Raw genomic sequence first — 20,566 nt, forward strand, 5'->3', positions numbered from 1 at the left:
ACTGGTGCCCTGAAATATAGATTGACTATATAAAGGAAAAATGTTAACCAAAAAATAAAATAAAAAAATAAGTGTTAGAAAATGCACAAAGTCCGACACAAAAAGTAACCCTAATTATTAAGCTAATATTTTGCATGTTGATGCTAGTGTTTCTGTTTCAGCAGCTCTTCTGAAAGCATTGAGCTTATTTGTAACAAAGATATATTTCTCTCTTAAAAAAAAAAAAAAAAAAAAAAAAAAAAAAAAAGTTTCATTCATTTACCAGTTCTGATTATCGTATTTGGAAAAAGTCATTTTTGGGCTCCTCAATAATCAAACGTCGCTGAGGTTAAGTGATTATTACGAAACAATTTCTTTAATTTGAATACTACTTGTGAAAATATTTGTGCTTGGTTCACTAGTAGTGAATTAATAAAAGGTCAAAAAAAAGTGTAAGGCCACATCGGAGCTGGGCATGTTTTAGAATTAGCAAAGGCAGAAATGTCCCAAGAGTCGTCAAACCTAACGATGTCATTAGGCAAGAGGCATTTCCTAAATCACACTGTTGATCAATTGAGAGTGACGCTAGAACCTGACCTCAATGAAACTCATAATTATTATCCATTTGTGGGCAAACTGCCACATCAAAAGATACTGATAAGTACTCATTTATTCATGCCTTTTCATGATGTGTGACTCAAGTGGCATACATTTCCAAACATTCTCAAAAAATTTGATTTCTCAATAATGGGTAAATCTCACAAAAAAACAAAAAACAAATTACATCTCAAATTCCCATCACTGTTATGTCCTTTTACTTTTGAGTACTTTTAAATGTAGGTGAGAATTATTCCTCCTTTTGATTCTCACTACTGTAATACAATCATTTTGTACTGTAAAAAGAAAACTGATATGCAGCAAGTATAATAGAATGTGTAGATACTTTCCTATAATGTTAAAAAAATAATAATAATAATGTTCAAATAATTTTGTAATTTTAGATTTTCATTTCCTTTAAAGAAAACTTCACCCAACAATTTACTCAGACTCAGGCCATCCAAGATGAAGATGAGTTTGTTTCATTATCAGAACAGATTTGGAGAAATTTATTCAATCACTTGTTCACTAATGGATCATCTACAGTGAATGGGTGCCGTCAGAATGCAAGTCCAAACAGCTGATAAAAACATTACAATAATCATGTGGATTATTGTGATGTTTTTATCAGCCGTTTTGGTTCTGAATCTGACAGCACCCATTCACTGTAGAGGATCCATTAGTGATGTAAAGCTGAACATCTGTTCTGAAAAAAAACAAACAAAAAAGCCTTAGATATCTACGCCCTATGGAAGCCAGTTTCCACCACTGAATAAATAATAAAAAAAAGCAATTGTGACTTTTTATCTCACTATTCGGACTTTTTTTCCTCAATTGCGTGATACAAACTCGCAATTGCGAGTTAAAAGTCATAATTGTGAGATAAAAACTCGCAATTCTAACTTTATAACACGCAACCGCGACTTTATGTATAATCAGATATAGAAATCAGATATAAACTCGCAATTCTGAGAACATATCAGTCCCCCCCACAAAATTGCATGTAAACATGCAAGTATTTAATCAAGCAATTTTGACTATAACTCGCAATTGTCAGAACTATGAGTTACAAAAAAAAAATCATAATTGCGAGATATAAACTAACAATTGCAAGAAAAGAAGTCAGCATTGCGATAATTGCTTTTATCTTGCAACTGTGACTAAATCTCGCAATTCTGACTTTATAACTCACAGTTGCAAGTTTATATCTCACAATTCTGTGAAGAAAAAAAAGTCACAATAACCTATTTAATAAAATTGTATTCATTCGGAAACGGGCTTCCAAAACACCCTCATCTTAGAGGGTGAGGAAATTTTAAACAAATTTACATTACAACAGAACTTCGTTTTTAGGGCAAATGTGAGCTGCATATGTTCTTGAGAGATTCACTCAACTAGGTGTAAACGTAATTTGAAAAGATCACACATAAGAGTATGACTCCGGTATTTGCGAGAAAAGTTTGAAATGCTGATTCAAAAGTGATCCAAGTTTCTACTGCCAGTAAGTGCAATGTTTCAATGACACCAAAAGTTGCTACAACAATAAATTTCTTTTGCTTGACCTCCAATAGGGTTACTTAAGAAGAAGAAAAAAAAAACTGTTTCTGACAATACTGGAAGACGTCTGTGAACAATACTCAAAGTAATAATGACTTCTGCAGAACAAACTGTATTATCATTACCCCCTGAAATAAAGAAATAAACGTCCAAAACTGATAACGTCCTCTCATCTTCCAATTCAATTAAGAAAAAAGTGCTTCAAATAATCAAGCATTAACTTGCTGCAAAAATGTCCTTTCAAATCATGTAAATACACTGATTCTCAGCAATGGCATATAATCAGCACTGCTGCTTCTGCAAAAGCAAAACAGTTTTCTGAGTTTAGTTCTCAAATGCTTTGACTGAAGCACCTCTGTTTATGGTAAGACAGTCTTGTGGAGTAATACTGCATGTTAGTGGCTCAAATAAGATCTACCATCCCACATTAAGGACTTTTTCAACCCTTTCCAAGCTGACGATGCATTCAAAACAAAAGCAGCCTCAACTGGATATATCCTTCCTCTGAGCTTGAAGCATCTCGGTCACGCTCACTATGTCTTCTTCTGGCACCTGGGACAAAAAAAAGATGTAAGTTTAGATGACACAAAAACACAAGTTAGATTACGTCCCATCCAAATATGCACTATTTTTTTTTCCAGGGATGTCACATGCTGTCAGCTGAACAACACACTGGTATGAAGAGTTTTGTAGGATGGGCGTAAACAGAGATGCATCATCTCATACTCACATGGATCAGCTCAGACCGAAAACGGTTTATGAGACGGATGCATGAATGTGTGTATGTGCAGAGGTATTTATGGAGAGACGCAAAAATGCATGCATGGAGCTCCTACATATTTTCATATTTTATACGAGGTTTCTCATGCAAATCCATTCCTAGACAGTATTTCTAAACAGTATTTTAAAATGTCAACACAAATGCCTTAAACACAATTTTTGCAGCATGATCCTGAATAATACAAAATGAATAATATTATGAATATTTAATTAATATAAAAACTTTATTATAATTATTATTATAAGCATTATTAGTATTAATATTATAACAAAAAAATAAATTTGCATAAACACAAACTAATAATAAGTCAACAATTTCATAATAATATTTCTTCTTATAAATATAATTTTAAACTATTTCAATAATAAAAATATTTTGTAAGTATTTGTGACACAGCAGACAAACAGTAGGGGTAGAAAAAAGCTAGAGAAACAGAAACAGATGAAGGTCATGAGAAAGTAGCACAAGTCTGAATAAGTCAACAGGTATGAAGCATTCTTTGTGCTTCCTCTTGTTCAGTAAGGTCATGTCAAGGCTCGGTTCTGGTGCTGGGGACTTGCACTGAAGGATTACATCATTGCCATGCCTTATATATAGCAATTCTGCATATGGATTATTCAAGTTTGTGTGGAAAAAACTATTTGAACTGCAATACAATAAAAAAGCACAAAAATATTTGTTTTTTCATGCACATTGTTGTGATTCACCAATCAGAAGCAAGTATTCCAGAGAGACTTGTATGACAGCACATTTTAATATTAAATTATAACGATTATCTAATGATGAGTAAGAACAACTTAACTTACTCAATAGGGAACCAAACAGTTTCTGCTAAAATACTTGATTTCCAGGAAAAAAGGAAAGGAATAGGAAGCAAGGACAACCAGATGATCTGATTTCACATGACAGGAGGTGGTTTTGGCGAAAATCGTCCAATCAGATCATATTTTGAAATTCTTCTGTTTCCTGGTTACTAGGCAACCATTTGCCCATCTATCCTCCTGTTGCTCAGTATATCACAAATGACTCAAATGTACTAAATATAAATGTGGTAGACTCCTAACCTCTACAGACTGAATGCCAGCAGATCATTATCGCAAAATAAGCGCACACAGGGTGATCAGGGACTTTTATTACCTTGATCCTGAGTATCCACTGCATTTGATGTGTTTTTCGCAGAACATTATTAACGCCCTGTCAACTGCTACACAGAGCTAAAATGTTATTTGTGTAAAAACAAAAAGAGGGGACAAAATGACTTACCAGAGCATGATCAAAGCTGAAGGTGCTAATGTAATAGGCTGATATATCACTGTCTGCAAGAGGCTGAGAGATCTGAGCAACTATCCCACATTCATCTGAAAAAGAGAGAGATAACGGCTAATAAGTGGGAGAGATGTGACTTTCTCATTTAACCTGATGTGTTTGTGTTAACTCATCTATCATGTATCTGAACAGATTTCACTATTGCATGGATTAGTGATCGGATTAGACAGAAAAATATTATTATTTTAATTACATTGTTTATATATACAGTACATATGCATCCTAACAGCAACAGAACCGCATAAGTGACTGGTTTTGAGTGCTATATATAGTCAGCACAGCAGCTATGTGACAAACCAAGAAATAGTAAGCCAGGAATTCCCAAACTTGTTTATCAGCCGAACCTCTTTGAAGTAAAATATTTACTTGATGTCTCCCTTGAATCAAGTTATTTCAATAATTTTTATAATAACAACGTCTGCATGTCCATGGTTCTCCAATGCTAGTTAATGGTCACATGGTAAGCATGTAAACATATAAAACATGTCATCTTTTTTAGCAAGTGTTTTGTTCTTTTCTATGTGACTCTAGAAATACTAAAAGTACATAAAAATCACACACAAATATTGGTTATTCAGTCATATTATTGAAATTAAATGACCTTTTATTTACTATAAAAAATTATTAGAATTAAATGATTAGAATAAGGAAAAATTTACATGAAAATAATATGAATAATACATTAAATATAAGATAATATGAATATTTAAATAAATTAAGTACTGAGTAACATGAATTAGGGTTAAGTTTAAGCACTGATTTACTGTTCTTAACATGGTAAGTACATGTGATCCTGTTACCTTAAAAGATCACATTTTTTATTGATACCTTGTAATGCTGAACGAATTGTAAGTATAATCCTTTTTTCTAGATTTATTTATGGTATTTTATGCCTTATTTTGGATAGAACAGTATAGGTCAACAGGAAGTGAAGTGGGTGAGAGAGAGAGAGGGAGATGGGATAGGGAAAGATCCGCGAGCTGGGACTCAAACTCGGGACACCTGAAGCGCAATGATGCTGTACGTCTACCCAAGAGCTTATTGTTTTCTATTTATAATTTTTTTTTTTATTACTGAGCTCACTGCAATACATTCTGGCATGCCTAAATGATACAGGCTGCATTCAAATGAGCAAAAGAAGGTATCTGATGGTGAATGAAGCTCACCGAAGCCGAGAGGCTGCCCTCCTATTCTCGCCATCCTCCAGAGCTCACCAGAGGAGCTGGTGAACAGAAGATCAGCGGGGAATCTGACACACACATACACACATTTCATATTTAAATCTGCAATTTGCAAAGCTATGATGTGATGCACTGTCCACTACTCTGTGAGGGTCTTACTGTCTCTGTGCTTCTGTGTCCATCACCAAAGAGACATATCCATCAATCAGAGAAAAGGAGAAGAACTTGATACATTCCATGTCTTGATCAACACTGGCGCCCTCTTTAGGACTGCAGGAGAAAAACAAACATACTTTTTGACTTGTCACTTGTTACATTTGAACATGCATAGGGAAATAACTGCACACGCACTAAAAAATATTTAAAATGCAATTATAAGAGACAATCTGAATTAGAATTACCTGTTTTACCTCTTACTTCTTCCTACCGAGTAAACAAATTGTATAACAAAGCGACATAGTTCACCCTATCTTTCCCCTAATGTGTGATAAACTGTGAACTGGACTCCTTTTAGAGGCAGTGAAATATTAAAACAGTATTGTTCAGCTAAGGGTGTTGCTGATGAGATGCAGACAGCATCACTGCACGAGTTCGCAACAGCAGGTTTCATACCTGTTAGAGTAAAACAGAACATCTATGAGGGTGGTGGCGATCGCTGGCAGTGTGTCCGGATCCAAGCTCATCACACAAAACTGATTCTTTGGAATCAGCACTGGATGAACTGTTGCATGTGGAACTGAACGTGCACATGCACACACACACACGCACACGCACACACACACAATAACACATTAAAATGGGAAAAACAATACTATTTCTTGAAGTACTAAAACTTATTTTCTGCATGAGTTGGTATCGAATTTAATAATGTGTCAATGCAAAACACTGCATTTTTTTTTTAACATTTATTCAGCAAGGATACATTGGACTGTAGTAACATCTTATATTGTTGCAAAAAAATGTTTCAAATAAATGCTGTTCATCTATGAACTTTCTATTCATTAAAGAATCCTGGAAGAAATATGACTTTCTACACTGATAATAATAATAAAAGAAGAAGAATAATATCATGACTTTCAACACTGATAATAATAATAATAGATGAAACTTTTCCATTTTTGACTATATCGTTGTCGTTTGAATGTACTGTAGTCTGAGTAATGATGCTGAAAATTCAGATTTGATCACAGAAATAAATATTTTTTAATACATTCAAATAGAAAAGGTCTACTTTAAATTGTAATAATATAATACAACATTGCTCTTTTTACTGTATTTTTATTACCGTATTTTCCAGACTATAAAAGTCACACTTTTTTTCATGAACCAAGAGAAATGAACCAAGAGAAAACATTACCGTCTACAGCCGCGAGAGGGCGCTCTATGCTGCTCAGTGCTCCTGTAACCTACCCCTGAAAACATTAAAGGGATAGTTCATTTTCAAATTAAATTTTGGTATGTTTTAGCTTACCTCAAGGACATCCAAGATGAAGGTTTCTCTGTTTCCTCAGTATTTCCCATTTTGATATTTTTAGGTCCAACCGTTCTTGTCTGTGACTCACATAATGGATGTCTATGGTCACCACTTCAAAGAGCATGCACAGAGGAGTCAAAATTAAACAATTCCCCATCTTAAGTACACATTGATGACCTAAGACACGAAACGAGCGGATTGTGTAAGAAAACAAACAGTATTTATATCGTTTTTACCTCTTGTACACAACCACGTCCAACTGATCTGAGTTCGCGAGTGCTTCCCGATGTGACGTGCACGCGCGCTCTGGCTTTAGTCTGCGGAAAGCGCCGGAAGCGATCTCTCGCGCGTGTACATCACTCATTGTTTACACTTACTGCCTATGGTTTACACAGATTTCGGAAGTATTACCTTTTACTGTGAAGATCTAAACATATTTAGATGTACAGGAAATTGCAATGGAAGACGATTTCAATATATCCATAGACAACGTTGAATTTTTTTCACAACCATATTTATTTGAAACAGAATACACAGACCAAGTACTCAGGAGCGATCCGCTGCAGCAGTCCGTCTTCAAGCCTCAGAGACAGAGATCTCTTCAAAATTGGTGGTGTTTTAGTAGCAAGTGTTGTGAGATGCCAACAGAAGTAGAGAGCATATGTTGTCACGAATGGAACAACTACAAGATGACGAGAGGACATTGACAGTATCACATCACACGCCTGCCTGACTGAAGATCCTGATTTTTCTCCGCTGTTGAGACGCAGCGTTTTGCACGTTGTGTTTAGTTTGCCACGTATAAACTGGAGGCGACATCCAATGCCAGAGGGACCCAATGGCACGCTGTCAATAGAGTGAGTAATGTGTTGTATTTTTATTATAAACGCAACGATTATAGGGTGCATTATAAGCATTAATTTATTACAATTACTGCATTATATTTCAGGCAGTGCAGATTGGAAGCGTAGCGTGTGGTAAACAATGAGTGATGTGCATGCGCGAGACATCACATCCGGGGCTTTCCGCGCTTGCACAGACTAAAGCCAGAGCGCGCACGCACGTCATATCAGGAAGCACTCGCGAACTCAGATCAGTTGGACGTGGTTGTGTACAAAAGGTAAAAAATATATAAATACTGTTCGTTTTCTTACACAAACCGCTCGTTTCTTGTATTAGGTCATCAATGTGTACTTATGATGGGGAATTGTTTAATTTTGACTCCTCTGTGCATGCTCTTTGAGGTGGTGACCATAGACATCCATTATGTGAGTCACAGACAAGAACGGTTGGACCTAAAAATATCAAAATGGGAAATACTGAGGAAACAAAGAAACCTACATCTTGGATGTCCTTGAGGTAAGCTAAAACATATCAAAATTTAATTTGAAAGTGAACTATCCCTTTAACTGAAAACAACTGAAGACTATTGTGTACAATTGTGAACCGTTAGCTGAATAACTTGCCTTTCCAGATTACCATTATCTGTTCTTGGTATTGGATTTTGTTAAATAAATTAAGTTAATATTTCAGTTATCAGTTTTCAGTTAATGTTTTCAGGAGTAGGTTACAGGAGCACTGAGCAGCATAGAGCGCCCTCTCGCGGCTGTAGACGGTAATGTTTTCTCTTGGTTCTTGGTTCTAAATAAATGCGACTTATAGTCCAGTGCGACTTCTATATGTTTTTTTTCCTTGTCATGACGTATTTTTGGACTGATGCGACTTATACTTAGGTGCGACTAACTAACTATCACTGCGGTCTCACCCTCTCTGCCGTTTCTCTGAAGGCCGTTGCAGGCGTCCTGACTGTGGACAGGCACTGACTCTCCTCCCTCCTCTCTGAAAATATTAAACTCCTCCACCAGTGTCCCCACTACCACCGACAGGTCCTTCTCTCGCACCTACAACACAAACATCCCATTTTTAAGGGGAATCTCAAAAAATTCAAAAAAATCTCAAAAAATCATGGAAAAAGTCTTAATTTTTTTGTAATTTAATTTAAAAAAGTAAACTTTCTTATATTCTAGATTCATTGCACACAAACTGAAATATATCAAGAGTTTTTTTGTTTTAATTCTGATGGTTCCGACTTACAGCTTAGAAAAATTCAAAATTCAGTATCTCAAAAAAAAATTATATTCCATTTTGAGCTTGATTAGTTTGATTAATTTTGAGTATAAATACCGGGTACCTCTAGTTTAGAACATGCAACCACAATTAAGGGAAAGACTATGTCAATCTCTTTGTTCATTATCTGGCTCGGCTCAGTGTTAATCTTCAGTTCTCTCTTCACAGCAGTTCAGTCAGTGTACTGTTTGAGTACATTAATTACTCCGGGATATTGGTTTGTTTTAACTCAGAGGGAGTGTCAGCCACGTTAAAAAAGTTAACAGCTTAAGTCATTTGTGGATTAATCTCTGACCTCTGATGTCACATGGACTACTTTGAAGATGTTTTTCTTACCTTTTGGACATGGACAGTATACCGTACACACAGTTTCAATGGAGGGACTGAGAGCTCTTGGACTAAATCTAAAATATCTTAAACTGTGTTCCAAAGATAAACGGAGGTCTCACTGGTTTAGAACGACATTAGGGTGAGTTATTAATGACATAATTTAGATTTTTCAATTAACTAACCCTTCAAAAACAAAAGTGTCATAAAAATGTAAAACATTTACAACAAGCAGGAGTGTTTGATATTAGCACGTTCATGCTGTGGTTTCCTTAATACTTTATTTATTGACACTGTTCTGTGTTTCTAGGTTCAGAGAAATGTCTGCCAGCTCCACTGTTTGTTGCTGTCTTTGTTTAAACACAACACAAAGATAGTTTTAACAAAGACATTAAATAAAAAGAACATGAAATTAAGAAAATAATACTTCTGTACTTATGTAATATCAGAATTACCATAAATATCAAATTCTCACAAAAAAAAAGCTGTTCATGGTTTCAACAAACTCATAAAAAAAAGATTATTCAGGATTTTAGCTGAACATTAACTGCATAAAATATTATGGTTATTCATTACAGTGTTATTTTTAGTATCAATGATATACTGAGAGTTTGAATTTGATCATTTTATTGTTTTTTTTTTGGTATTATATTGCAGGCTTTGCAGCTAACATTTATTTTAAGTTGTGGCTTTTTTTTCTTCGTTTTAGTTATCTATAGCAACCCCTAATTCACTGACGGAATACTTCCAGCATTCAGGGTTGCCAGGTGTTCACAACAAAATCTGCCCAATTGCTTCTCAAAACTAGCCCAAATCTATCCCAATCGCATTTTGAGTGGGTTTCCCGGTAAACATAACCTTCCAGGGTGTAAAATACACATTATTGTGGTCACAACAGTGTTAAAGTATCCCACTTTTGCTGGAAAACTGTGGACTTGGCAACACTGCCATTATCGCCACAGTTTACACACATCCAAGTATTTCTAAAAATGTTGCTGAAGAAATGTAGCTTAAATTATATATAAGAAACACAACAGACTCACTTACCAGAATAAAGTCAGTTTGATAGGTGGAGAGCATGAAGACGGACACATGTTGCTCGGCCAATGGAGCGATAACAGATTTGGCAATCTTGGTGACGCCCACGGCTTGTGAGCTGCTGGAGGCATTTCCATTGGAGACTACATTGAGCGGGAGCCAAGTGGAGCCCTCCACCTGTAAGTGTTCAGACGGCTGGAGCTCTGGAGAAAGAGAATGTGATGGAGGACATACAGAAGACTGTGTCAATATATAAATATACCAGTTTTAAAACATTTCCTGTGTTCTTTTCCTTAACACTTACAAATCCGGAGTCTATAATTATTCACAGAATTACACCAGAAAGTTGCAAATGTCTTTGTAGGCGGATTTGTCATTTTGAGATTATAAGAGTTTAGAAGTTAACAGGGTCATTCTATAATCCATTAACACCATTAACTCAAATCATAAGTTTTGGACATGTACATTTTCATATCAGAACACCTGCAAACGTACACTGTATCCAAAACTGTTTCTACATAGCTGTTTTGACCTTCCTGTGGATTATGAGAAGAGGAAAGCGGTTTTTGCCCTATAGTCGCAGGGGTTTGACAGCATAGAGGAAACAGCTGTTTGGGTCAGAGGCAGTGGACCGGGCTACAGAGAGCCTCTACAATAACAGCCGTGGACTCAATGTACTGTCACACCTGTCCTCTGATCTTTTTAAGGCTCAACAACAAGGATTGTTTTCTCTTTCTGCCTGTCTGTTCAGGAAAGTAGTTCAGATTTGTGTTTGCCCTGCCAATAATTTAACGGAAAAAAAAAGAAGATAAAAATAAAAAATATGAGTCAGTATAAAAAAAGTTTGGGTTCAGTCAGATTTTCTTTTGAAATAAATAAATACTTTTTGTGTCCTTGATGAATATATTGATCAAAAGTGACAGTAAGTGTATGCATAAAAATTACAAAATATATAAAAAAAAAATTATTAAGGAGCAAAACAGTTTTCAACTCAACTGTGATAATAATAATTAGTGTTAATAATGTTACTTGAGCAACAAATCGGCATATTAAAATTATTTCACAAAAATATGTGATTAATATAATTAAATAATTAAATAAATGCAGCATTAGAAAACCACATCTTAACAGACTCCAAATTTTAGAATAATATTATATAGTGTTGTCAAAAGACCTGGTACTTCGGTACCAAGTCGGTACTAAAAAAATGTAAATGTCACTGTACCAGGTTTCTTTAAGTACCGGTGGTGCCGAGTACCTGGTCACCCCTGTTCTTGACGCACACAGCGCTATGATTTCCACGAAGCAGAAAACACGGACGGAATCTCAAAATCCAGTCATGAAAATGAAACTTAAATTTTAATATGGACAGTCACGGAATTTGTCAAAGTTAGCATAAATTAATCAAATCTCCATATGGACCAGTATCTGTAAATTTTACACCGCAAAAGTTGGTTGAAATCTTGAATCCTGCATGTTCTGCACGTCTCTGTGTGAATGAACGAATGACAAAGACGTGCGGGACTGTTAACTACATAGACTGAAGCGCGTGACACTTGCAGTAATTTCAGCATCTGCCGTCTCAATGAGGACATAAATACATAAACAACATCAGCAGAACTGTTCTGAGTCACTTCACAAGCATTTTACCGTTTCATTTGAGTAAAACCAGTGTCAGTTTAAAGGTATTTCACGGCAACCCGTCAAAATAAGTTCATTTTTACATAGAGGCATTATGCTAGAAATATTACTATTATTTAGTAGAATGTATGTGATACTGCTACTACTGTTGAAAAAAATTAATAAATCTTTATTTTTTAAAGATATAAATCAAACAATATTTCTTCCATGTTTTATTTTTAATAGCAAATCCCCTTTATTTTCCAAAAAATAAAATTTCATTACGGTAATTAAATGACAAATTAAATTTGGGTGAAACTTTTTTACTGTTTTTCATAATTATATTACTTGTAGAAAAACTTTAAACACAATTGTAAATAAGTATAAAGAATGGCATTGGTTTTATTTTTAGTGATAAAAAGTGTTGTTTTTTTTAAATTAGCATATTTTTGTGTTTTGCTTTGGTACCGAAATTGGTACAGAGAACCATGGATTTTCACCGGTATCGGTACTGAATACTGAAATTTTGGTACCGTGACAAGACTAATGTATATATATTTAATTTAGGCTTACTTAACACAAAAGCTGTTTTATTAACATATAAAATATGAAAAAAAAATGTATTGGTTGAAATACATACAGAATAAAAACAATTATTATATTATATAATTAAATATTATATATATATATATATATACCATGTCTTGATCAAGCATGTCAAATTTCCATATTTTCACGTCAGTGCTGATTCAAGGTAAAAAAATCAATTAAATAAGGAGTAATTCATATTGTTGGCAATTCATTTTACCAATCAAGCAAGTATGCAAGAATGTTAAACATCAGATTATAAATCTCTGGGAACAATTGTATATGGTGACAACATAACTAAAAATAAAATGATATAATTCCCAGCATATTCCATGACAATGTGTGTCATTATCAACTGAACACAAGCAGTTCATGTGTGTGTGATTGTGTATTTTACCTTTAAATCCCTCCTCATCCAGGACAACGGTGTAATTTTCCGGAGTCTCTGTGAGACTGAAAAATTTGCATCTGTGAGAGAAAGAGAAAAGTCACAGGAGAGAGGGAAAATAAACAGAGGGAGATAGAAAGAAACAAAACCAAACAGACACATCAGACAATGCATAATGAACAAAAACAATGGCAGATTGTTGTAAAGAGTGTTCCAGCAGGGAGACATGAAATGGAGAGAAAAAAAAAAACACGTCAAGCCCCTCTGCAGAAAAAGTGAATGTCATTTTTGTCATTAACATCTGAAATCCATTCATATGGCTCTGCATTCTGGCTTGTTGCGATTGATAAATTTGAGGTGCTCGATGTGCATGTTAAAAGGGAAAAGTTAGTGTGAATTGGTTTCTTCACAACATGGTTTGACCCAAATTCTTTAGGAGCCAGTCCAGGAACCCAGAACAACATGCTCCACTTCATTCAGTCTGATCTATTGTCTAAGAGATGCAGAGCTGAGAAGCAGCAGCAAATGAGAATCATGGGAAAATAACTGTTGAGCAGTTTGTGCAAATGAAGTCCAGATTGGTTTACTTTATTTCATCTACCATCATCAAAAGGACTAAAGCAATCATAAAACACAATAATATTGATTAGTTATGTATCATGGATCATGCAGTCTAATTAGATTAATTAATAGGCTAATAACAGAAATACGCTACTGTTCAAAAGTTTAGGGTTGGTGAGACTTTTTAAAAATGTTTTTAATAAAGTCTCTTCTGCTCACCAAGGCTGCATTTATTTGATCAAGAAATATAGTTACATTTTCTCAGCGCAACACAATCTGCAACCCAGCAACTGGGCACATCAAACCAAGGGCCGACCAGAAGGAAAATAATACATCCTCACCCTCAGGGCTAACTCAGCACAGCAGCATTGTGTCAGCTAGTCTCACACTTCCTAACAACATCTAGAGCTCCCAGGGTTCAACTTCCTGTAAGCGCTCCAAAGCCTTCTGGAAAACTGAGAAATATAGGAGTGGTGTTAAACCAACATCCTCCAGAATGGTGAGAAAAGGGAGAGAACTAGGTTCACTATATAAGTGCACCCTATCCCTAGTCCAAAAATTTCTGTAAAGAAAAAATTAGGTGAGAAGAAAATTTAAGTCATTATTTACCAATAAATCTTTACGTCAACTCTAACTGTCCTAGGTATGTTCATTATACGCATGGGAGAACACACACAATTAACTGCAGCTGCACAATTTGTGAAAAAAAAGAAAAAGTAAACAAAAATTGAAGTGCACTTGTAAAAAAAAAAAAAACAATAAATCTAGCTTTGCTATGGTTATTTGTAAAATTTGGAAAAAATTTTAGTAGTAATAATATTTATTATTATAAACTACTATTTAGGGATATGCCGTTATCAAATTTTCCTGTTGCGATTAATTGCTAATACTTTTATCACGGTATATGGTACTATCACGGTATTGGAATTTAGTTTTGAAAAAGTGGCCATAATAGAGTAGGCCTATAACAGGTTAAGAAACTTTTTCTTATAACAAAAATAAAATGAACATTTAAATACAATAAAGCAATACAGAAAAATATACGAACAAAAGATGGACTCGTTCTCGAGTCAAGAACCGTTTCTGTCAGACGCGTCCGATTCGAGAACTGAGGAGCTGATGATACTGTGCATGTGTTTCAGCGTGAATCAGAATGACACACAGCGCATCTGAACCGAACTGGTTCTTTTGGTGATTGATTCTGAACTGATTCTGTGCTAATGTTATGAGCACGGGTAAACCTAAGGCTTGAATCAAGGGTAATCAGCGCAAATGATTTCTTTACGTCGAGCGCAAAAGAACCGGTGAACTGTTTTCTTCAACCGGTTTATTAAATCGAACTGTCCGAAAGAACTACTGGTGATCCGAAAACCGATGCAACCAGTTCTTGACTCGTGAAGGAGTCATTCTTTTGTTTGTTATCTGGCTCGGCTCGGTGTTCATCTTCAGTTCTCTCTTCACAGAAGTTCAGTCAGTAAACTGTTTGAGTAAATGAATTACCCTGGGATAATGTTTTGTTTGAACTCAGAGAGAGTGTCAGCCACTTTAAAAAAGTTAACAGCTTAAGTCATTTGTGGATTAATGCGTATTGGAGACGTGAACAGTTTCAAACGATTCAGTTGAATTTGGTGAACTGGTTCAAGAAAATCCGGTTACATCGAGTGATTAGTTCACGAACTGGATATCACTACACTGCAGTGAACGCGCTCACAACAGACCCGGAAGAGAAGACAATGCTGAATAAAGTCGTAGTTTTTGCTATTTTTGGACCAAAATGTATTTTCAATGCTTCAAAAAATTCTACTGCCCCTCTGATGTCACATGGACTACTTTGAAGATGTTTTGCTTACCTTTCTGGACATGGACAGTAGACCGTACACACAGCTTCAATGGAGGGACTGAGAGCTCTCGGACTAAATCTAAAATATCTTAAACTGTGTTCCGAAGATGAACGGAGGTCTCATGGGTTTGGAACAACATGAGGGTGAGTTATTAATGACATAATTTAGATTTTTGGGTTAACTAACACTCAGCGGTTGGGTAGAAGACAACAAATCCCATCATTCCACGCTCCTTCTTAGCATCATCAAACCACGCGATTGTTATTGTTTTGATAGTGCGCTCTCTAGTGGCAGGTCCTACAAACTGTATATATCGCCATGGCTATTTGACATTTTTCAAATATCAGCATCGGCCGATAAGTTTTTCTGCTCGGCTGATGTGTTTGAGGCAGGACTTTGATTTTGACAGCGCTAAAACGGCAGCACCTGAGCGTGCACAGTGCTCACACGCTCTCTTGGTCACTGTAGTTGTTAACATTTCCTTTTAATATGGATAAAACTCTGTCTAATAATCAGATAGAAAAGTTAAACGAAGTAATTAAAATGTATAAAAAAGAATAACAATTGCAATAGAAAGGCAAACATTATAATACGTACTTGTTTGCCATCAGCATTAAGCAAATTTATTTTCTTTAAACAAATCTTTGAATGAATTTGAATATTTAATTTCACAAACCTTGCAAACTTAGTCGAATCCAGCTGTGAGATCTTGTGAAGTGTGCAGTTTTATCCAGCATGATTGTGTTCTCTGCTTGATGGTCAGTCTGTGTGAATTGAATGCTCTAAACTTTAAATTCGTGAATTCAAATTATGCTGTGCTTTATGCATTTGCCCACTGTCATATTAATGTAATTTTCTCTGTGTGCTGTATTTAAAATTAGTGTTACCAAGGCTTTATTTGAAAAATAAATTGATTCCCAATGCACACAAACTTCCCAGAATACTGAGTCCCCTCTTAATTATAGTGTTTACTTGCTTTTATTATATTTTTATTAAATATTTATTTGTAAAAAAAAAAATACTTTAGTATAGTATAGTATTATGAAGCATGTTTATTTTACACATTTATTTTTTAATCCATTGTCAAATTATTTCAAATTTCGCAAAACTTAATTAAAATAAAATAAAAATCATATCGGCTTTATATCAGCCCCCCTGCTTTCCAAGACATCGGCTGTCATAAAAACAATATCAGTCACCCCTAGTTCCTAGCCATATGAGACTAGAAAATCGCAACATTTCATTTTCCGTTGGTCTTAGTAAACAATGTAACTACAGAAGAGTACTATTTATTAAAAAAAAACAAAAAAAAAACAAGTGGAGTGTGCCTTTAAAAGATCATATAGGCCTATCTACGTATAATATTTCTTCTGAAATAGTTTATATTGTTGTTTTTTCCTAAATTTATTGAAGAATCATGATTTGTTGGTAAAAAAAAAATAAAATAAAATGAACGCAGATTTAACTTTTCATGTCCACACAGTTCGTGAATGAATCATTCTCCAGAGTAAGATCTTTTTTAATGACTCACAAAACCATTCTGAATAACTTTTGAATAACCATTTTCTGAATAGAACTGTGATCCGAGTTCACCTCAAGTTTAATGACTTTAATAGTGCTTTTTTTAATCTTGAAAGATTATTATTCAAAATATCTCCTCTTTAGTTCAAGATAAAAAACAAAGTCATACAGGTTTATGACAACAATGATGCAAAAACAACATTTTTATTTTTGGAGTGAGTCAAAACAAACAGATGCAGTTTATAACATTCCCAGAAGAGATCTTGTTGTGTTTGTGAGAGCACGCCTTATGACCTTTAAAAAGCATAACTCTTCCAAAAGCAAAATTTTGTACACTCTTAACAGGTCACATTCAGCTGCTTGGGGTCACGATATCAAGACTGACATGGCAAATTTGAATATGCTCATGCATGAAGAGTATTTGAGAGCTACAGTGGAAATAAAGATTTTCAGTGAAAAACAACATGCATTTCAGTCTGTTCCTCAATCAAAAGATATCGTATCATTTCAGACAACTTTGAATATAGTAGTTCTCACAACTCATGCACTATTTTATTGGGAACAATATGGGGGTGAGTAAATTAAGACAATTTTATGTTTGGGTGAATCATTCTTTAATTTTTGTATTATAAGATAAAAAAAGATTTAAAAAAAAAAAGTTAATTTAAGCATTTGGACGTGATATGGTCCACTCTGGAACATTATCAGTCTGTAGCATTCAAGGTTCTAGAAAGTTCAACAAGATATGCCTGAATTAACCAAGGCAATATGTGGGAATCCAGTCCTGAAAGGCCTGACACTATCCCCTTGTCCTCGCAGACGTGACAGAAAAAACACCCACTCAATGAACTGAAGACATACACTGCTCCACAAAATACTTTCTTCAGCTACATTTTATTGCACATATCTGAGTTTATGTAACAATTAGAGAGACACACAAAGGCACAAAAGTTGCTCAGAAAACAGACATCTGCAATTACCAATGACACTAGATCTTTTCTCCGACCAACCTAAGATTGTTGCAGTGAATCCTTCCAACTCGTGCTCAAGTTTTGCTTAGTGGACATATGAAGTCATTTGTCCTTAACTAGTATAGACATGTCCCACTAACTTTTAGTTTTAAACTTTTATTTTTATATGTAAAACATTACTGGCTACTAATAACTTAACAACTAACATGGGTTTATTAATGACCAGTTATATCTATAGCGATGGGCCAATAAATTATGATATAATGCCAACATAGAATTTAATGTCAGCAAATTGGACAGACAGAAAATTACTTTAATACCAATATTTACCAAAAACGCAACTTGCTGATATTTAGTTTTTACCTAATGAAAAGTAATCCATACTTTTTTTTTTTTTTTACTTTGTGGATTATTTTGGGGGGCGCTGTACAGTATATGCGATTAAAAAGTTCAACTTTGTCATTTGAGTGTTTTTATAGTTTCTATTTTGTCCCACGTTTTCGTACAGGCAGTGCATTTCAACTGTGTGCTACTTTTCACCTGCAAAGATTGAAGATAGAATAAAACTTAAATGTATGGGATGTTATGTGTGGCTAAAAATGTTGTCTAGCCTGGTAAAGTTAGTCAGCTGCCTAGGTTTTTCAAATCATAGCTAAGCGCAAGAAATTACTCTATTTTATGAAAAAGAGTTTGCTTTTATAACAGTTTCGAGTGTTATTTTAAGAAGAATGTAAAGGCCCCAAGTGCATGATCTGACATTCTTTAGTCATTTTTAATTTCTTTAAACCACCCAAAACAGGGTGAGGCTCTTACTTCGCAGTTGAACACATTGTAAACAAGTACGCTATGTGATTGACCTGCTGTCTTAATAAGAGACATTGCTCCATCAAACGCGTAAAAACATGTTTGCAAACTCATGAAGGCGTTGACTGCTCTTACCTCGTCCTGTTTCGGAGAAATATCAGCTTGATTAGGGGGTGCGTGTACTGCTGAAGTCCCGTTTTGCTTATGGAAGTGACCCTTAATTTGTGGTCCAAGATGTGCAGATCCATCGTTTTCTAGTCCTCCAGGAAGACGCCGTGAAAATGTGTTCTGTGCAGTGCAGGTGGGCGCGTTAAATAACACAGCGCGAGAACCGCCTATGTGATGTTACATACCCCTGTGCTACCAAAACGCTTCATCGTGCACTGGGCACGCTGTTGCAAGAGACTCATTCGATGTAATAATTCGAGAAGTAAAATGCTGTTTACAATGAGGCTTACAGTTGCCTTCCTCCAGGGGACGTTTGGAGCCGCTAAAATAATTTGAGTTCGCATATTATCTCTCTTATTTAAGATTTTTTTAGAGTCTATAATCAGTCATGTTCAATAATTAACATAGTTATATATTAAACGAAATGTTCTATGTATAATATAAACAAAGTCTATATGAAGTCATCACAAGTGCTCGTGATAAGGCGAATCTGATCAGCGCTGAGTAAAGTATCAGACATCACGTGACAACGCCTTTTTATAGTTCGTTTCAGCAAATATTAAAGGAAGTAATTTACACCAGAAAATGCCACGGGAAAACTGACAAAAACATTGATTGTAATTAGGAGATTATTAATTTAATCCATCGAATCTGAAAACATATGCGTCGCGAAGCCCCACCCACATTGGAACTCACAGTTTCACGCTTATTGCCATTCTACCAAGTCATTTTTTCTACTTGAATGGTTCGACAGCAGGCGGCCAAGTTGTCACCTTTTTATCTTTTTATACAGTCTATGGTTGTCACACGCCCCCCAGCTTTTAAAGGGACAGAAACATCTAAGATGAGTGTTTCACGAATGCAACCGCTTAAGAGGGTCATCAACTGTTAGTTTGATGACTGAAAATATATCTGTATTTAAATAAGACCTTAATTACATCAAATCATCCAAATAATGTTTTTGGCATATACAGTATGCAATACCATTACCATCAAATAAATGGGATAGTTCACCCAAAAATGAAAATTCTTTCATTAATTACTCACCTTCATGTCGTTGCAAGACGTTCGTTCATCTTCAAAACACAAATTGACATATTTTTTTATGAATTCTGAGAGCTTTCTGACCCTCCAACGGTCCTACCACGATCAAGGCCAAGAAACTTAGTAGGGAAAGACATTGTTACAATATTTCATGTTACATCCATGGTTCTTCTCATCTGTAATTTTATGAAGCTACGAGAATACGGTTTGTGCGCAAAGAAAACAAAATTGAATTTTATTCAACAATTTGCCTCCTCTACGTCACCCTGGTGCCATTTTGAAGAGTATCACGGAGCATGCACATGCTATGATCTGATTCTGAACATAAATAATGTGTGCACATGGTGCTGCTGGAACAGAACATGCATGCACACATTAAGTTCAGATCAAAGTATGCGAATAATGTTGTTTACATTAAGATCATAGCATGCACATGCATCATAAATAAAGTTGTTATTTTTGTTTGCTTTGTGCACCAAAAGTATTGTAGCTTTGTACGATAACAGTTGATGTCCCATGGACAATTTTAATGATGTCCTTACTGCATTTCTGTGCCTTGATTGTGGTAGGAACTTTGCTTTCTATGGTAGGGTCAGAGAGCTTTCGGATTTCATAAAAATATCTTAATTTGTGTTCAGAAGATGAACAAAGGTATTACATGTTAGCAACAACA

At 35.2% G+C, this 20,566-nt stretch overlaps 1 protein-coding gene across 1 annotated transcript; it reads right to left on the bottom strand.

Annotated features, from left to right (window-relative positions):
* Window positions 1-2,080: 2,080 nt before the first annotated feature.
* LOC132140682 (cytosolic arginine sensor for mTORC1 subunit 1-like) lies at window positions 2,081-20,553 on the bottom strand. Its single transcript, XM_059549568.1, has 9 exons — window positions 18,817-20,553; window positions 12,993-13,063; window positions 10,397-10,590; window positions 8,661-8,796; window positions 6,034-6,157; window positions 5,581-5,691; window positions 5,407-5,489; window positions 4,178-4,272; window positions 2,081-2,685 (listed from the first exon to the last, which is right to left on the bottom strand). Exons 1-9 carry the CDS (start codon window positions 18,927-18,929, stop codon window positions 2,617-2,619), a joined length of 996 nt encoding a protein of 331 aa, XP_059405551.1. The 5' UTR covers window positions 18,930-20,553; the 3' UTR covers window positions 2,081-2,616.
* Window positions 20,554-20,566: the final 13 nt, after the last annotated feature.

This window comes from Carassius carassius, chromosome 5 (assembly GCF_963082965.1).
Source record: "Carassius carassius chromosome 5, fCarCar2.1, whole genome shotgun sequence".
Classification (NCBI taxonomy): Eukaryota; Metazoa; Chordata; class Actinopteri; order Cypriniformes; family Cyprinidae; genus Carassius; species Carassius carassius.

What these genes read in the sequence shown, in the direction of transcription:
- LOC132140682 (XM_059549568.1), bottom strand. Translation starts at nt 18,929, where the DNA reads ATGGATCTGCACATCTTGGACCACAAATTAAGGGTCACTTCCATAAGC. An exon ending in GGATGAGGAGGGATTTAAAG is followed by an intron (nt 10,591 to 12,992) that starts GTAAAATACACA and finishes CTCTTTCTCCAG; the next exon opens with AGCTCCAGCCGTCTGAACAC. An exon ending in TCAGCTTTGATCATGCTCTG is followed by an intron (nt 2,686 to 4,177) that starts GTAAGTCATTTT and finishes TTTTTGTCCCAG; the next exon opens with GTGCCAGAAGAAGACATAGT.